Source organism: Podarcis liolepis (genome assembly GCF_965112155.1).
Source record: "Podarcis liolepis genome assembly, chromosome: 12".
NCBI lineage: Eukaryota > Metazoa > Chordata > Lepidosauria > Squamata > Lacertidae > Podarcis > Podarcis liolepis.
Window position 1 is genome coordinate 21,408,263 of NC_139563.1, and position 19,197 is coordinate 21,427,459.

At 45.1% G+C, this 19,197-nt stretch overlaps 1 protein-coding gene and 1 long non-coding RNA gene across 13 annotated transcripts in view; one reads left to right on the forward strand and one right to left on the reverse strand.

Moving 5' to 3' along the window:
* Positions 1 to 954: 954 nt before the first annotated feature.
* Positions 955 to 2,481, reverse strand: LOC310689721. The gene is made up of 2 exons (XR_014517620.1): positions 2,387 to 2,481; positions 955 to 1,939 (listed from the first exon to the last, which is right to left on the reverse strand). It is a non-coding gene; the product is annotated as an uncharacterized lncRNA (long non-coding RNA).
* Positions 2,482 to 4,115: 1,634 nt separating this feature from the next.
* Positions 4,116 to 19,197, forward strand: part of ABI1 (abl interactor 1) — a 96,998-nt gene continuing 81,916 nt past the window's right edge. For 9 of the 12 annotated variants that reach the window (XM_083467515.1, XM_083467521.1, XM_083467520.1 and 6 more), the window contains exon 1: positions 4,122 to 4,469. In XM_083467515.1, the coding sequence (XP_083323641.1) occupies positions 4,353 to 4,469 (117 nt within the window). In that variant the 5' untranslated portion in view covers positions 4,122 to 4,352. Of the gene's footprint in view, positions 4,470 to 19,197 lie in introns of all 12 variants that reach the window. The other 3 variants (XM_083467525.1, XM_083467516.1, XM_083467518.1) reach the window with 1 other exon arrangement.

Below are 19,197 nucleotides of genomic sequence, written 5' to 3' on the forward strand. Positions count from 1 at the left end.
GTTCAGTTGCAGGTATCAACACACCTTTCAATTACTGCTGTGTTTTCCAGACTTTATATTTCAGTGGCAGTAATCCAGGAGCACACCAAAGTTTGTGGTTTCACCTGTCAAGCAAAGCAGGGTGTAGCTATAGACAGTACCTGTGTTTCAGGCCATGTGTGCTTAGGCTTCACGAGTGCCTATATCTAGCAGAGCTGCCAACTTTTCCATTAGTCCCCACAGTGGTGCTTTTAACTGCGGCACAATCGGGGCAGAGGAAGGGGTGTGTGGTGGGGGTGGTTCGCCCCAGGTGTCACCACTGAGGGGGGTGACAAAATGCCAGGCGGCACTCAACACGGGGCCTGCAGTGCGCCCGAGCCACGCGTCTTTCCTGGGAGTGACGCAGTGGCTTGGGTACCCGCAGGCTCCACACTGCCCCAAACGGTCTGCCCGTGGCCTCCCCCTCAGCTATAGGGTGGCTGAGTGGGAGGGGGCAGGCAGACTCCTTGGAGGCCCCGCAGAACGTCCTGCCCCCTGGCTGGCCCCTCCCCTCCCAATGAAGCTTTCTACAACTTGGAAGCAAGCATCATAATTGCTAATCCCAACCACCCTTAAAATGCAAAGCTGCATGGTCCAGCCAAAAGTTGTCAATTTTGGGCTGCATCCGCTGTTACTCATCATCAGAGCAAACCCACTGTAATGAATAATAGGCACAAGTAAATTAGGTCCATTCATTTCAATGGGTCTACTTTGAGCAGAACATAGCTGGATACAACTTCTTATTTGTATTTCTAAAATTCCACTGGTTTAACATTCTGAGTGGCTGAATGTTCCCCTACCCTGGGTCAGCATTAAGGGTCAGCACTACTGGGCAGCTGGTAAGGTGCACACTGCCAAAATCTGTACCTACCTTATCCACCTAGTTGTCACACTTCCCGAAACAATACGTGAACAGAAACAGTCATGGTTCCAAAGTCACACTTGTCTGAATTTTGTAATGCAGTTTTCCAATATATAAGTGCATCTATTAGTGAAAATAACATGCAGACTGTACTAGATAAAAAAATTCCTTCCAGTAGCACCTTAGAGATATCTGAAGAAGTGTGCATGCACACAAAAGCACACACCAGTGACAAACTTAGTTGGTCTCTAAGGTGCTACTGGAAGGAATTTTTTTATTTTGTTTTGTCTGCAGTAGACCAACACGGCTACCTACCTGTAACTAGACTGTACTACAGTAGGAGAAATAGCTTTGCAAAAATGCGTATAGTAGGAAAAATTGCAAACAAACGTTAGGAGAATTTTGCATTAAAATGCTGCTGGATTTTTATTAAAACTTCCCTCCCCCGCCCCCAAAAAGATACAAACCACAGGCTGATGTGAAAATGTGGAGAACCAAACTTAAGATCAGAAAAATGTGAATCTGAAAGGAAGTAAGGTTGTTCACCCATCCCTAAAGTAGGTGCTGTGGCACCTACCAGCTACAATTTGAAATGATATTCCTGGTTTTAGGACTGCCACGTTTAAGGAGGGTACATTGAGCTCTATGTTACACATTATTATCATCTTTGCAGTTGGCACTAATTGGCATTCTTGCTAGTGACTTCTGCAGGAAAAGAAGCAGCAGCAGAGGATTCTGGGACTGCCTTGAAACGGAATGTCCTGTCACAATCCCTTTGATGTTCTTTCCATATGAAAATCAATCAGCATGAAGCCATAAGCAAAGCAGATGGTGAGGTTTCATAATCAAGGCTTCCATCCTAAAATTCATTTGTGCCAGCTATGGAGAAGGGAGATGCTTTGCTATAAAGTCCTATAATGATGTGAGTGTCAGAATCCTCAGTGCTTTCCTCTTTCACGAAGATAACATTTTACATATTCGTACTATTATTTCTGCCCTTCTCACATACTAGCCTTCTGCAGTACATCCACAGTGTCTTTCAGGTGATCCACGGTGTGTCTGTAATAAATATTCATATTGATTATTTAATTGCATTTCTATTGATTCTTTTATCTTTATATTGCATTTTATTGTATTACAGTTTGAATTCTATGGAATTTAGATTTCAATACAATGACACCCACTATAAAAAATAAAAGTAGCAATAGAAATACAATTAAAAATCACACAGCATCTAGCCCAGTGCATTACAATTGCTACAACCAGTAGCAAAATTGTGACCTGCCAAGCAATTTTCAAGTGGCTGGGGGCGGGGCGAGCCTGGAAACCACTGCAGAGATCATATACATACATGTATATAGCTGTTTCATAAAATTTGTACACTGTTTGATTGTAAATAATAATAATAACAGAGTGGTTTACAAAAGATAAACCAGTAAAAGCAAGAAAAAATTACAATTCTACTTTTAAACTTACATGTTAAACTACTAAACAGACTAAAATTACCTCAACTTCCTAAGCATATGAGTAGGCTTGTCTGAACAGGAATGTCACCGTAAAGAGTATACAGTGGTACCTTGGGTTACATATGCTTCATGTTACATACACTTCAGGTTATACACTCCGCTAACTCAGAAATAGTGCTTCAGGTTAAGAACTTTGCTTCAGGATAAGAACAGAAATTGGGCTCCGGCGGCGCGGCAGCAGCAGGAGGCCCTATTAGCTAAAGTGGTGCTTCAGGTTAAGAACGGTTTCAAGTTAAGTACGGACCTCCAGAACAAATTAAGTACTTAACCTGAGGTACCACTGTAGTGAAGGCACCTGCTTGATTTCAATAGGCAGGGAGTTCCAAAGTGTGGGTGTTGCCACACCAAACAACCGAGTTTGCACAAACGTAGAGCCGATATTATGTGGCACCTATAGTAGTGCCAACTGCTGATCAAAGTGGTTGACTGGGCACATGTAGGGTAAAGCTATCTCATAGGTCCCAAATATTTTTATTTAGCTGTACTCCCATCTCTGTTGCAGAATGAGATGTCCTGAAAGCCCACTGATGTCAGGAGGCTTAGGCCCATCAAATTCTGTACGAATTGCAACTATGGCTGCATAGTCCTGCCCAACCCGCTTGTGTACTGTGGAAACTTCACTTTTGGAGGTTTGGGTGGGTGCACCTGGCTGTCTACATCATACACGTTGCTGTTTCCCCCCTGTAATCATAAGGACTAAAGGTAAAGGGACCCCTGACCATTAGGTCCAGTCATGGACGACTCTGGGGTTGCAGCGCTCATCTCGCTTTACTGGCCGAGGGAGCCGGCATACAGCCTCCGGGGCATGTGGCCAGCATGACTAAGCCGCTTCTGGCGAACCAGAGCAGCGCACGGAAACGCCATTTACCTTTCCGCTGGAGTGGTACCTATTTATCTACTTGCACTTTGATGTGCTTTTGAACTGCTAGGTTGCCAGGAGCAGGGACCGAGCAATGGGAGCTCACCCTGTCGCGGGGATTCGAACCGCCAACCTTCTGATTGGCAAATCCTAGGCTCTGTGGTTTAACCCACCTGTGTCCCAATCATATATATATATATATATCTTCTCTATATAGAATCATCATTATTCTTATTTATTAAATTTGTGTATCTCTTTTCATCCGTAGATCTCCGGCCGGTTCACAACAGAATCACAGAGTCGGAAGAGACCCAGAGGGTCATCTAGCCCAACCCCCCCTGCACTGCAGGAACCACAACTAAAGAATTCCTGACGGGTGTCCAGTTTGTGGGGGGATGGGCCTGGAGGCTAATATTTATATTTTGCTAGGCTTGGGGGGTGGGGAAACCACAGTATTTCCGGCACGCGCATGTCAGCACTCAAAGCTTTCTGCCTCTCAAGGGCAGCTTAAATCGGTTAGAGCGCGGTGCTGATAATCCCGAGGTTTGCAGGTTCAATCCCCGCACGGGACAGCTGCGTATTCCTGCATTCCAGAGGGTTGGACTGGTCCGACTGGATGACCTTCAGGATCCCTCCCAAGTAATTCTACGCTCCCTGAGAAACCCTGCCGGGTTCGCCCGCGCGGATCCCAGGGAACGAAGCCACTGCCCGAGCGCAAGGATCTGCCGGCGGCCCCGTCCTATTAACGTAGACTGAGCAAAGCGGGTAAGAGGAAGGGAGGGCGGCAGGAAAGAGCCGTGACTACATCTCCCGGCGTGCCTTGCGCTCGCCTTTTCCTGCGGGGCGGGGGGGGGAGGGGGACGGCGGCTGAGAAGGAAGGCGGGCGAAAAAGGAGACAGGCGAGGGACGGGCGAGAGCGAGAGTGGCTCGGTGTGGGTGGGAGGCGGGGGGAAGCGAAGTCTCTGTGGCGAGAGCGAGGCGAGGAGAAGGAGGAGGAATCCCACAATACCAGGCGGGCTTGCTGGAGAGCTTGCGGAGCTCCCGCTGTCTCTTTAATGCAAGAGGAAGCGATGCGGAGGGGTGGAAAATGGCAGAGCTGCAGATGTTACTAGAGGAGGAAATCCCTTCTGGCAAGCGGGCTTTGCTCGAGAGCTACCAGAACCTCACCAGGGTCGCCGACTACTGCGAGAACAACTACATCCAGGTAGGTAGGAGGGAAGGCAGCGCCGGCGGGGAGACCTCGCTTGCCTTTCCTGGGGGGGGGGGCGGCGGAGGGGGAAGCCAGTCGCCTCCCTTCGCCTTCACGGCTGGGGGAAGGGGGGGGAGGACCTCCCCCAGACACACACACACACTCGCCCTCTTGCGCGCACACACACACAGGAAGTGGGCAAGGGCTGTTGCGAAGGGGAGAGAAGCACCCAGCCCAGACACTGGGCAAGCCTCTCCGGGCACATTGTAGCGCCCAGCCCAGGCTGCGAGACATGGTGTCGCCCTCTTCTTCCCCCCACCCCGACCCTCCCCCAGTCCAATCCCTCGGCGTTTCCCTTTAAACTTTTGAACCAAACGAGGGCTTCCTTTCCACCCACCCAGCTCCACCTCGGGGCTGTGTTTCACTTGAAGCGCCTGGGGTGGGGTGGGGTGGGGGTTTAATGGACGGTGGCTATTCCGTCTGCTCCGATCTGAGGGTGTGTCTGTAAGGGTATCTTCTTCTACAGCCCTCCCTGTGTTTCTGTGAACGTCTGGAGGCAGAAGTGGCTGGCTGGGTGGGGGATAAATGGTTCATGGGTAAGAGCCCTGCCTGTTTACCTTCAGACTGCTTCCCCTCATATATATATCTTCTCTGCCTCTCTCCATTAGTTTCCCTTTGGGGTTCTGATCATATCTCAATTTGTATGTGTTTGTGTGCAGTTTAAAAGCCATTGAGAAAACTGGAAGTAGAAAGAGAGAGTATATTACATCAGACTTCTCTCAGGGTTATTTTTCTGAGGGGTGGGAGCGGCGTGGTGTGAGGGATATGCCTCCCCCCCCCCACTTCAAATATGTCGAAATGAATACAGCGAAATCACTTTTGAAGTGAGGCTTGTTTACTGTAGTAATGTGAAATCCTGAATTTGTGAAAGAAGGGAAGGGGGTGGGGGCAGGGCGGGGAAAAACCACCCCAATCTCACGCTTGTGTATGCATGTGCACGCCGCGCACACTTATAAATTACTTAATGTAATTTAATAATGCAAGCGAATTCTCTGTGGACGCTGTTTATTTAATATTTGGTGTGTAATTCATACCAAGTCCAAATGAATTGTGTTCCTGGCATGGTGCTAGATTGTTGAAACGATAAGTTCTGAGAGAAGGGAGCTGCAGTTATGCAGCCAGGAAAAGTAAAGCATTATTTTTTAAAAAGGATATGCTGGTTCTCCTCAAAATGGGCTGACCTGCTTATTTCATATAATTAATACATTCTGGAGTGAAATATTTAGGCTCCATGAAAGGTAACCTGTGTCTAAGGCCTCCATCTGCACTACTTTAAACAGCCATGGTTTCTCCCAGACAATTTTGGGAACTGTCATTAAGGCTGCTGAGAGTTGTTAGGAGGACCCTTCTTCCCTTCCCAGAACTGCAGTTTCCAATGTTCCCTAGGGAAAGGGATTGACTATTAAACTACACTGAGAAATGTAACACTGTGAGGGGAATGGGGGTCTCCTAACAATTCTCAGCACCCTTAACAAAATACAGGTCTCGTGATTCTTTGCAGGAAGCCATGCCTGTTTAAAGTGGCTTGTTACTGCTTTTAAATACATAGTGCTGATGGGGCCTTTACGTTACTCAGGAAAGAATCTTATTTGTTACTCCTTTTTCCAGTCTATCTACTAGCCTTGTGTATGTGTGGGTGCTTCAAATGCATTTCTACCCTTCTAAATGATCTTTGTAACTTCTAAAGGCCTTAAACAGCACAATCCTTTGTGTGTGTCTACTTGGGAGTGCAGTCCTACGCTAGGTGCTCATAGGTTTGCAGCCACTGTCCCCACTGATTATTTACACACATTTCTGTGGGGATAGTATTTAGGAAAAGGCTACAGCAACTTCACTATTTTTTTAAACTAGATAAAAGTACTGTGGAACCTGTTGCATGCTGCATATGTTTGCCTGGCTACAATCTAGGCTTCACACTGCTTCCTCCCAAGTACCTTTCCTTAGGCTTGCCTCCAGCATTAACTACCCTTCCTAACTTCTGCATGCAAAGTTATGTAGTGGTAAGTATATACAGTGGTACCTCTGGATGCGAATGGGATCTGTTCCGGAACCCCATTCGCATCCAGAAGTGAATGCAACCCACGTCCATGCGTCTGCGCATGCGCGTGACGTCATTTTGACCGTATGCGCGAGCCGCGAAACCCGGAAGTAACGCACTCCGTTACTTCCTGGTCGCTGCAGCGCGCAACCCGAAAATACTTATCCCGAAGCTACTTCAACCCGAGGTATGACTGTACAGTAGATGTCTCTCCCTCTCATACCCATTTTTTTTTATTATGGCAATCACTGAATTCGAGAGTGGTTTGGTATCACTATCTGAATGTTCTCCACGTTGCCTTTACTTGGAATATTTATCTGCATCCAAGTAACATTTTTCATTGAAACGTTGAGGCCCAAATTAGTTGTGACTATGGCAGATCTATGCGCTTAAACACTTACCTTCCCCATTCGCACAGAATGAAGGGTGTTGGGGATTCATGTTTGAGCAGCAAATGGAGTACGTGGATGAGTGCAGAACCTATGCCTGCCTGCCTCATCACAGTTTGTCCTCCTGTGGTGTTTTTCTCCTCAGCTGAACTCTTGTAGCAATGTGTGCTTGGCTAGAAGAAAAGTGTCTGTAGAGACAGGCTGTGGGGTAGGCTGGGAGGAGGAATTTGCTTTGAATGGATTTATAAACACAATTGGCAGTTCTGACACGATCAAGCTTTGGACCACCTCTTTGCAACAAGTACCCACTCATACCCAAGCTGCTTGTGCATTGTCAGTTTTCTAAAAAGCCTAAGTATATATAAAATTATATACAGAAGCATGTATATAATATGTGGTGTTTTTATGTAGTTGGATTTAACAGTGTACTTTAGGAAGCCTGGAGTGCATAAAATATTAAATGTATGACATTTTAAAGCACAAAATAAAACCCCCCACTCTTCTTACTGATCAAGGAGTGGGATGAGAGTTGGAAAAGAAACAGTGTGCAGATAAGCTTAATATTAAGATTTTTGGAAAATTTCTTTTCTACCTGTGGGAAATAAGCAGGAAGTCATCCTTTAACTGTGCACTGTTTTTCTGAAAAAGGAATCCACCATTCTAGATTTTGGGGTCAGATCTATGCTTAAACACATCAATCTGCTGTCATCAGTAGTTGAGAAAATCAAATGTGAGTTTATTAATTAAGTGCTCTTTCTCCCTTAATGTGACCAAACTTTCTGCTTCTCCCACATCACCACCTGGTGTCAAGTGAGGATAAGCAGCAAAGAATTTTCTGCTTCCCACTGAGTCTTCAATATTTTGTTCTTTAGAAAAGCATGGACTAGCCGTGTTTTAGAGGCTGTACACTATGTGATATATTCTAAAAGGAAGTTCTGACTCCCAAGTGGCTTCAGATGTTACTCATCAGGGCTGCCGGCTTTGTGTTTGTGTTCGCCCACCCCCAAAAATAAAAAAAATCAGCTTGTGGCACTTGTTGGTAACATCTAAAGGGGAACTTCTGTAGGAAACTCTGCATCTGACATACTACAAGGATCAAGTGACTGAGCCTATAGTGGGAGTGACCCGGGTTAAAATCTCACTTCTGCTGTGACTTCACTGGGTTCTGAGTAAAATCCTATTTCTTGGCCTCTTCTATCCCACTCCCAAACCCTCCACCCCCGGTAATGTGGGGATAATATTAACCTACCTTCCATGTCTGTTGTAAAGACATGGAAGACTTATGAAAAGTGCTATTAGTGGGGAAATGCGTTTTGAATATAATTCCTGTTGTTCTGCCCTGTGCAGTTGTGGTAGGAGGGGCTATAGTCTTAGTCAATTTATTTATATACCGCATTTCCCACAAATATATTATTTATTTGGATATCTAATTGGCTCTAGTGCATATCGTGCCAAGGTCTTGGCAATCCACCAACGCTAATTGGGCCCTTCACTCATGATTCAAATTGCGCTCAAAGCAGTTTGCATAAAAAGGGAAAACAAAACTTAGAGTAGGTCACCTTGCCTCAGATAGTTAAGCATTAGTTCCAAGCAAGAAAGATGCTAGACTCTCTGGTGAAGCTACACAGTGACATACAGATGCATGGCTGGTGTTCCATTCTGCAGCTAACAGGCTTTTTGCAATGATGCTCTGAATCTTCTATAACTAAGCATGACTCTCCTGAGGAAGAGCTCACAATGCATTGGGACTCTTGGGATAGCTATTGCTTTGCACCATTTGTTGCCCCCCCCCCCTTTTCTGTTGCTTCTATAAATCCTCGGGAGACCACAATTCTTGCATTAGGTTTCATAACTTCTAACGAATCCATCAACTAAAAGCTTGGGGAGCACTTATTTCATGCTGCTGATGTGCCTGCCATATGACCTTAGCATGGATCCCTCTCAGGATTGCTTGGAATTTGCTGCACATTTTTTCCACTTTAGTTTAACTTGGATCTAATTTAGGATGTGTGGGAATTCTAGAGGGGCATGGCTGTGTCAGCAATACGACTTAAGGGCAAACCATCCTTGCAAATGTACCCACATTTGTAATATTATATGAACCTTCATAGTGGTTTCCCCCATAATTCCCCATAAAAGCTGTCTTCTTCTTCGTTTACCAAGCAAGATGTAGCCTGAATATGATTTGGCATGTTGTTCCTGTTTAGACCACACTGGCGTTTACACATGAAGTGCTTGAGGAGAACAGGTTTTACGTCTTGGCACTGCCAGCAGCTAAAAGTTTGACCTGCCTTTCCACAACCGTAAGAGTTAAGCAGTTTCCTTGCCCCCCCTTCCACCTCCTGCTTCAGAGTTTTCTTGCTCCACCCAAAGAAAGCTGCTGATACAAATGCTTGAAAAAGGCGAGGTTGCTTTTACTCATGGGAAATATGACACATACTGTGGTGTTGTAACTGCAGCACATGTTTTGACCTGTTGGTTGGTGTTTGTGTATGTGTTTGTGTGTCATTATTGTTGTGGCAAACCTGTCCAGCACTGTGCTTTTTTCAAATACAGTAGCTTGTAAATACGTTTACCCCAGTGTGGATAAGTCCCCCCCCCCCCCAATTATAACTAGCATTCGCTCATATAAGCTCACATAACCTGCTTTTAAAACAGAACTGAATGTCAACAGCTGGGGGTGAATGAGGGGTGAAAAGGTATTTCCTCATGCTAAGGTGTAGAAGGAAGAACTCGTGGGTTTTTTGTTTTTTTTTAGGTTAATACCTAATTTTTCTGCTTTTATGTGGATTTAGCCCAATTCAGTATAAAGTGATAAACAAGTTGATAATACTGATTTGATTTTTAGTGTAAGGCAGAGTTATACCAGCAGTTGTACAAAGCCATCTGCTCTGCAGTTGGACTAGTGTAGAGATTACTTTGCTAGGGGATTGAATTTGCTAGTAGTGTCAATGTCTATGGTCCTGCTGCCCCAGGATTAGAGAATGTAACACACAGGGCAATGTAGGGCTATGTGTGTGTGTGTGCCTGTGTGCATACAAGCTGGGGGCTGGGAAAGAAATCTCTGCAGTTGGTGTTTGCATCGGATTCAAACTGAGTTTCCAGTGCTTGTTGAATTGCATGTTCTTGTCTCAACTTCCTTCCCTGTGGAAAGCAAGTCGTAGCAGCTCAAGATGCATGACTAAAAAAAAAGGAGGCATGAGGGAGATGCATAGTTAAAGAATACAGTGGTGCCTCGGGTTACATATGCTTCAGGTTACATACGCTTCAGGTTACAGACTCCGCTAACCCAGAAATAGTGCTTCAGGTTAAGAACTTTGCTTCAGGATGAGAACAGAAATCGGGCTCTGGCGGCGCGGTAGCAACAGGAGGCCCCATTAGCTAAAGTGGTGCTTCAGGTTAAGAACAGTTTCAGGTTAAGAACAGACCTCCAGAACGAATTAAGTACTTAACCCGAGGTACCACTGTAGATGTGTTTGCTTAATTTTTTTGAAAAATGCTTTGCTCCCACTTCACTTTAAAAAACCACACCCAGTATACCTACAAGAACGAAAGCAACAACCATAACATGTGCTTTAGTGGTTAGACTGTTTGAGTTTGTATCGGGGAGGTCCACAGTTGAATCCTTGCACGTCAGTGGAGTTCACTGGGCGATCCTAGTTCTACTTCTTGGCTTAATCTACCAAAAGAATTTCCACGTATGAAAGCTTTAAGCAGGGATGAGCTGCCTGTGGGCCTCCATCAACCTTAGCAAGCATGACCAGCGGTCAGGGATGTTCAGAGTTGTATCCTCAACAACATCTGGAGAGCTGTAATTTCCTTTCCCTGCCTTAGAGCTCTCAAAATCACGGCGTGCCTTTAAGAGAAAGAAAGCGCGGAGTGCATCCTATAGAAAGGGACTGGCTTGTCTTCTGTCGCCACCTCCATACGGCTGAGCGGATATGGAACAGGTTTTGTCTCTCAACTGTCTCCTGATCAGAGCACATGCGGATCTTCTGGCGACGCCTAACCTTGAAAGAGCCATTTGACATCTTGCTTTTCTGTGTGTGTGCATGTGCTTGGACAAGTGTGGCTTAAACCAGGCTGCCAGTTCTCATTCTGAAAGTCTAAATTTAATCACTGTAAAAGACAAAGGGCTACTACGTCCAAATCTTCTGGATTTGAATCCTATTTCTGTCTTCCTTTGCCTCCCTCCGACTGCCGAAGCTGTAGCTGCCAATATTGTATTGTACTGGAAAGTAAGCTTCTGGCTACCATGTGCAGTGACGCAAGCAGCAGCAGCCAAACAGAATTCTAGATAGTAGCCTCCCCTAGCCCTCTGGGTCAGATAAGCCTTCTAGGTAATCAGCACTTTATCTGAGAGAAATGAAAAGGGGACGATGGTGGAAGAGACTTGAAAGGAGCCAGTGAGGTTCAAAGCATGGAGGAAATTAAAAGTGTGTGTCAGCTGCTGGATGCAGAGAAGGCATGAGGAACTGAATATAAATAAAAGGAAGCTAATGCAAATACTGCGGGGATTTTAGGATTTGACTAATGGGGGGAAGATCGCACAGCTGAATTATTGCAAATCTGTCTTTAAAATTTCCAAATCTTGTTTTGTAGGCTTCACTGCTGTGAAAAAAGAGAGATAAAAACATGTCTAGATGAAATGGAGTGAGGTAATTTATTTTATAACCAGGCTGCTTTAGAATAGAGAACCTTAGCTGCTACTTCTGTGATGGACATAGATAGAGAGAAGTGGGTGTCTTGATCAGTTTTTCTACACTGCCCAGCCTGATATTCAGTCAGACCATTTGACCACCTTACTCAATATCATCCATGCTGTCTTGCAGTGGCTCTCCAGGGTTTCAGACAAGTAGATCTTCCAGCCCTACATGGAAATGCTGGGGAATGAATTTGTGACCTTCTTTATGCTCCTTTTTGCTTGTGATATATATATATATATATATACACACACACACATACATACATACATACATATATATACACACACACACACACACAGTTGTATGGATTATTACCATATTGGCCTGAATATACCATATTTTTCGCTCCATAGGACGCACTTTTCCCCCTCCAGAAATGAAGGGGAAATGTGTGTGCGTCCTATGGGGCGAATGCAGGCTTTCGCTGAAGCCTGGATAGCGAGAGGCATCGGTGCGCACCGACCCCTCTCGCTCTCCAGGCTTCAGGAAGCTATCCGCAAGCCTTGCTAGCTCGGCGGGAGTTCCCGCGGGCTCACAAGGCTTGCAGGCAGCAGCCTGCAGCCCCGGCAAGTGTCCGCAAGCCTTGCGCGCCCGGCAGGAGGTCCTGCCGAGCGCGCAAGGCTTGGGGCGGCAGCCTGTCGCCCAAAGCACGGGGAGCCCCCAGAGGGCTCCCCGTGCTTCGGGCGAGTGTCCGCAAGCCTTGCGCGCCCGGCAGGAGGTCCCACCAGGTGCGCGAGGCTTGGGGCGGCAGCCTGTCGCCTGAAGCACGGGGAGCCCTCCGGAGGGTGCCCTGCGCTTCAGGCAGGTGTGCGCAAGGCTTGGGGCGGCAGCCGCGGTGGGGGGGGGATAATTTTTTTTATTCATTCCCCCCCCCCAAAAAACGAGGTGCGTCCTATGGGCCAGTGCGCCCTATAGGACGAAAAATATGATAAACATCACTTTTCCCCAAAATTCCCACTGTGAAAAGTTAAAGTGCAGCAGCTTATATTCACAACCTTATGGTATGCAGCCAGGAGCGTGGGGCAGACAGCTGATTTTGTGGAGTGCTCTGGGTGGAAGCTGGACCCGTGTAAGTATATGTAGCACTCAGTGGATTTTCTGTATAATAAGGTGGTGCTTGTGTGTCATTATGTAGCTGCAAAATAGTGTCCAGAAACTGAGCCGCTTGTGTGGACTTGTTCTAGGCTCAAGGTTGATGGTAGATGATATTCCATCTGTGAGCAGAAGTCCTTAGGGGAATTCCTGTCTCTTAAAATACAAGTCACAATTCATCATTTTGGTCCTCGATTTCTTAAGACATGGCTAAACAGCATAGCCATTTAATTATATTAATCAGATTGGTGGCGAATTACAATTCTATGAAGATGACTTGGTTTGCATAGCAGTTTTCAGTTGAGTATTGTCTCACCTGGCTGCAGGAGATTGGGTAATATGTTGGATCCTCCTGCAACAAGTCTCATTAAGAGCTAATTAATATAAGTATAAGTAAAGACTTAAGGAAGCACTTGCCATTTCTCCCTCTCTCTCTCTCTCTCTCTCATGCTGGGCAGATGCATTATTTGCTTCAGTGTTCTGCAGTTTGCCTAAGGAAATTCTACTAATTAGATCAAATGTAAACTTAGGGTCATATTCAATTCTAGATTCAGTCGGGTTAGAATAACGTGACACTTTTAAACAGATCAACCTCAGTACATGAATGACTGCTGTTATTGGTAATACTACTTTAAAACTTGTGAATCCCTGACTCGTATGGGATGTGTATGTTCATGAATGGGGTATAGGTTTATCCAGTCCACTGTATAAATAATGAACATTAGAATTTGGGGGATGGGGCAACAACTTCCAGCCTTTTCCTCACATTTTATGAGGGTCTACAGTACTATCCTCTTACAGCTGGCTCCACTCTGACTTTTGTCATCCTTTTAAAAGAAGCATGTATGGCTAGACCATCTTAGAGGGTATCACTGAATAAATATTCTGTTTGCAGTGACCATGGATGAAGGTTTGAAAGGCGGGGTAAAAATGTTTTAAACAAATCAGGTGTGGGACACGCCTGGTCTGGCTGTGCAAGTTCCTCACACGGAGCTCACTTGCGCAGCAAATCTTTGCAGAACTCCCTGCCTGTGTACCATGGGTGGGGAGCTGAAGGCAAGCCTGCTGAACAGTAGTGCTTCAAAGCACAGCACAGGGCTCTTTGCAAGCCCTGCATGGTGCTTGAAAGTCATTGCTGTCCCCTTATGAAGTCATATGATTGAGAAAAAGGTGGTTCCACCTACCTGTCAAATTTGGCTTGCAGGGATAGGCGGATATAAAGATGTAACCTGCCAGGTCTAAAAGGCTTCCCATCAACTGCTGGTATAGGAGGAGTAGGTCCCTAAGCTATTTGGGACCTGAACCATCATCAAGGCCTTTAAAAGTCATCATTCTAGGCACTTTGAGCTGTGCCTAGAAGCAAATTTGTTATCCGTATAGCCCTTGCAGAACAGGTATTATGTAATCCGATAAGGGAGTGACTGCCAGCATCCTTGCTTCTACCTGTACTGTTGCTTTAAAAACATGGCTTGGGCTTGGGATCAGGCCAAGACCAATCTAGCCCAACACTCGGTGCTCTAAGGGAATCTGGTTATTGCCCATAGACTGTCTTCTGCTGACCCATGATGTAAGAGATGTAGAGAATATGTAAGGGAATGCTATGTTAGCGTAGAAGTCTTGGCTTTTTTGGTACGCATTCTTGTTGGTAACTCTTTACTAATTTCCCCCGACAGCATTAAAAACGCTTCACTTTTGAATCCAACACATTAATTTCATGGGGGGGGGGGAGCCCTTTCGTAGGTCAGGTCTCCTTGGACTGTGTGCAGCAGTATGGAAGGGACTGTAGTGCACTAGTGAGCAAGAGACTTCAAAAGATACTAAAATTTTAATCTAAGCCTACATTCAGTAGATTTCCTTCCTAACAACAAATCAACGTTTGTGTTTAGTATGACTCGAGATCTTTCCTCCTTCGGTATCAATGACTGTTTTATCACTAGTTTGAAAGAGAGCAGTTCATTAAGGGTACATCTGTGACAGTTCATTTTCAAATGAGCTGTCTGTGAAAAATGAGTGCAGTCGGCATCTCATCCCTTATCCTATCATAGATGATCCCTGGTTTGAAACACACACAAAAATTCCTTCCAGTAGCACCTTAGAGACCAACTAAGCTTGTTATTGGTATGAGCTTTCGTGTGCATGCACACTTCTTCTGGTTTTTAGGGCCAGGGGATGGGGGGGCTGCATTGTCTCCCCTTCATCCAAAAAATGACTTGCCTTCTTCCTGTGATATTGGAGTTGTTTTTTCCTTTTAAGTTAGATCCAGTTCTCTCTGCATGGAGAAGGGTGTTCATTTTCTTATGGGTCCCCATTGCTGACTGGCAACCAAGGGAGGGGTGAAGGAAAGCCATGCCAAGCTGATTAGGTTTGGCTAAAGCATTAATCAGAGTCTAACTTTGAAGGCATCACTGGGCATCTGCAATGGCTATCTGTACTCTAGTGGCAGCAATGTGATAACCTTGTTGGACTCTTCCCTTGATCATAATCCACAATGGCTGGGGCTGATAGAAACTGTAGTCCAACAGCGTTTGGAGGACTACAGGTTCCCTGTTCCTATTCTGCATGCTTGACTCCTGTACCTACCATCGCGAGGAAGGGCTCCATAGTTGTGTTTGCATTCCAAACTTTAAAAACTCTCATGACAGATGAACTCCCAAGGTCTGTTTATAGTTTAGTGGCAGTTAGAAAACTTGATGTGTTCTGAAGTTGGTGCAAGCTCTGCAAACAATCCTCTAGCTAATTCACAAAGTGATGCATCATCTTCCATTATTCCTAGGCACTTCCTCATGTTTTATGGTCTTAAATTATTCACATCCTTTAAATAAAATCTCCCAAAGTTTATTCCATCTAGAGTTTCAGCAAAGGTTAAAGAGTTGGTGATAAAAATGTGTGTGTAAGCGTGCCACAAAGGAGTGTGGGTTGTTGCAAATGAGTGAGGGTTGAAAAGGGTTGCAAAGGGAGCCCTGCCATGAGGCAAGGTGAGGTGGCCATTTTGAATGAGAGACTTGGGTGCTGTGAAGACTGGCAGGCTGGGGTCACCTGTGGGTCACAATCCATCAGGGCATTATCCTATGCAAGCCCCATTTGAAAGGAATGGAAACACTGGAAAAACATAATGGTGCTCTTGCCCAAGTCCTGGAAACATATGGAAATCCTCTAATGTTGGGAACCTTTGAACTATAACTCCTAGCAGCCCTAACAAGTGTGGCCAAGGATGATGGGTAGTTCAGCAATATTTGGAGGGCCAAAGTTTCCCCACACCTGCTATAAAGTATGGGCTATTTCTTCATCCAGCCCATTGTGTCTACTTTGACTGGCATTGGCTCCGCAAGGTATCAGGCAGTCTTTCCCATCACTCGCTACCTGACCTGGACACCCCACCAACTGAGCCTCGGACCTTCTCTGTGCTAGGCATGTGCTTTGCCACTAATCTGTAGTCCCTTCCTTATAATCTCATTTCAAATAATGATAATAAAGGCTTATGTATTTAATCAAAAAATTATTTATCCAACTCTTCAACCCAACAAGGCTCCTGGAGCAGCTTACAGACCAGGGAAAATAGAAGACCAGTCCCTGTACACTGTAGAATGTCATGACACAAAAGGAAAATGGGTTGAAGAGGAGGAGGGTGGAGGAAAAAGCAAACAAGGGGATGAGTTTTTAGTTATAAATTCTAATAATCAGCTTGGTTGGAGGGGTTCAAGGAGAGGAAAAGTTGCTGTTTTCTCAGCTGTGGGATGGTCCTGTATATCTTCCCTCCTCTGTGGCTGCCTGATATAATGGCTGTTGCCAGGCAACAGTTGATGGAGGGGGGAGCAGAGCTGATGATGGTCTTGCATCCCTTCTCTCCCCTTCTTCTGTGACAGCCTAATGTAATGGCTTGCATAAGGCAGCTTCCTGATGGTAGATGTTAATTGCTATGGGAGAAGTTCATTTGGCTTTTTTTATCACCCCCCCATCAAAGTGTCTTGTTCCTCCCTAGTCTGGAGCATAAGATCCTTTTCAAGAATTCTGGTACTGTTCCCATACTCAGGCTGTGTTGCTGCCTCCTGAAGAAGATGGCATTCCTTCTGATTCCTAGTGTGCTAAGAACCACTGTTCTGATGGCTTTCTTCTGGTAGGCCCTGACAATAGAGTAAATGTGGAGGATTGCACTATAAGTTTAGATCCAACCCAATTGGAGCTTAAGGTAGTCGTTACTATTCACAATGGGACTTTCTTGGAAAGCACGTGTTCAGAAAGTCACAGTGCAAACTGATGCATTTTTACTCCCATTGTATGTATTTATTTTCTGCACTACACTTATCCCACTCCCCCTCCAAGGGTAGAGTATGTTGTACCCCTCTCCCTGTTTTATCATCACAATAACCCTGTGAAGAAGGTTAGTGTGAGAACAGCGCATGACCCAAAGTCATCAAGTGAGCTCACTAAGTGAGTGGGAATTTGAACCCTGCTCTCCCAGATCCCAGCTCAGCACTCAAACCACTACACCACACTGGTTTAATTGAGCTTACTTCCAAGTAAGTGTGCCTCTGGGTGAAGCTGGAAGATACGAAATTTAAAGTTGAAGATCCTATGTGATGTTGCTAAGCCAAGGTGTGCTGGTTCCTGAAGGGCAAACAGGCATAGTAGTCGAAATAGAAAGTGTCCTTATTTTTGCCAGTCATCTAGTGAGGCCTGCCAATGTTTCTTTGTAATCACTTGTACTATAATTAATTTCCAGATGAGTAAAGGGTAAGGTTGATGATTAAGTGTGAGTCATTGAGGTTGGGAAGGGAACCAAACTTTTGATTCCTACTCCTCTTCCAAATGCCTCATATTTGGAAATGAATGTACTATCATTCCTGTTTTGAGTGATCACAGTAGAAAAACAAGCTTTGTACTAAATCAGTCATGCTGTAGCCATCTTGGCCATTTTATATTTCCCGATTGAACCTTGTACATATTCTCACAGAAATTCTCCACTCCGACTTTTTGACATTTGCCATGTTACTAAGCATAGTTTGTTCGCCTTCGTACTTGTGATGCACTATTCAGTATACAGATAGGTGCTCCTTAAGGATTTAATTTTTCATGGAACAGGACCTTTTAGTGGTCAGGGAAGGGCATTCATACTTTTTTCCAGGTTGAACAACAAACGGTAGGGCTAATGACTGTGTGAATGAATAATGTGGAAATAAATGTTCGCTGTTGCCTTAATGTAATTTCTCGGTGCTATTAACAGTTTTACGGAATTTCTTATCGTGAACCAGAGATGTGAATTTGTTACTATGCTGCACGTGTGCTCTCCCTTTCTTTAAAAAAAGGCTAGCCCTGCAATAACTAAGAATCCCAAGTGCACTGTTTCTTTTAAAAATATAAATAACGGCTAACCACACGTGTGGTGTGCCACCAATGTTTACTAGGTACAAAAAAAGGGAACTACAAAACTCAGTCTCAAATGATCAACCAAAATGCAGTCCTCAAGAGCCCAGCCTGCCTGGGCCCTGAGATCATAATCTGAGGCCTTTCATTGTGTGCCACCACAAGGGAGGTCCGGAGGGTGGCAGTATGGGAATGGGTCTTTTCTGTAGTAGCCCCCTGTGTATAGAAATTTCCCCTCAGGGAGGCCTGCCTGGCACCAACCTTGCCATCATTTTGGATCCAGGCAAATACATTTGCCTTTCCCCAAGAATTTGCGAAGCACAAATGATATGATATTGTGCTGTTTGAATCTGTTTTTTTAATCTGTTTATGTGAGTTTGTCGTGGATTTTTTTCTTTCTTGGTGATGAATTGATTCCAGACTTCTTTTAATGGGAGGCAATATATACATGTAATAAACGCTACCTAATCACTGGTGGGTGTTAGGCTGCAATGCTCGTATGCTCTGCAGCCTGTTATTAGTAACTTCATCAGTGCAAGCGCATGCTAGAACACAAATTAAATCTTACAAAGTAACCTTTAAAAGTGTCGAAATATCGCCTCGTCCCCCTTGTAAGTCTTCCAGGACAGCAGAACTTTTGAAGCTGGAATGCAGTTTAGCCTTTTCTGTTCAAAGTGGCACCTCCCCAGATAGGTTTCCAGCTGCTCCTCTGTTTTGTCTACAGAGCAAAGCAAGCATAAACAGTAGTAAAACTTATTTTCATTGGAAGTGCAACAAGAAAGGATGGGTTTGTCAGGAACGCTCTCGCTGAGTATAGAAGCAGTAATATTGGCATCACACAACATGGGCAGATGTTCTGAGTGAGGGAGTGGACTGCAACTTTCAAGACAGTTATTTACAATAGAAAATGCACCCGCATGTTGCATGATGCTGTTTGCTGCTTGTTTCCTAAACTTGCTTACAGTAGTACCTCGGGTTAAGAACTTAATTCGTTCTGGAGGTCCATTCTTAACCTGAAACTGTTCTTAACCTGAAGCACCACTTTAGCTAATGGGGATTCGTGCTGCCAGGGCACGATTTCTGTTCTTATCCTGAAG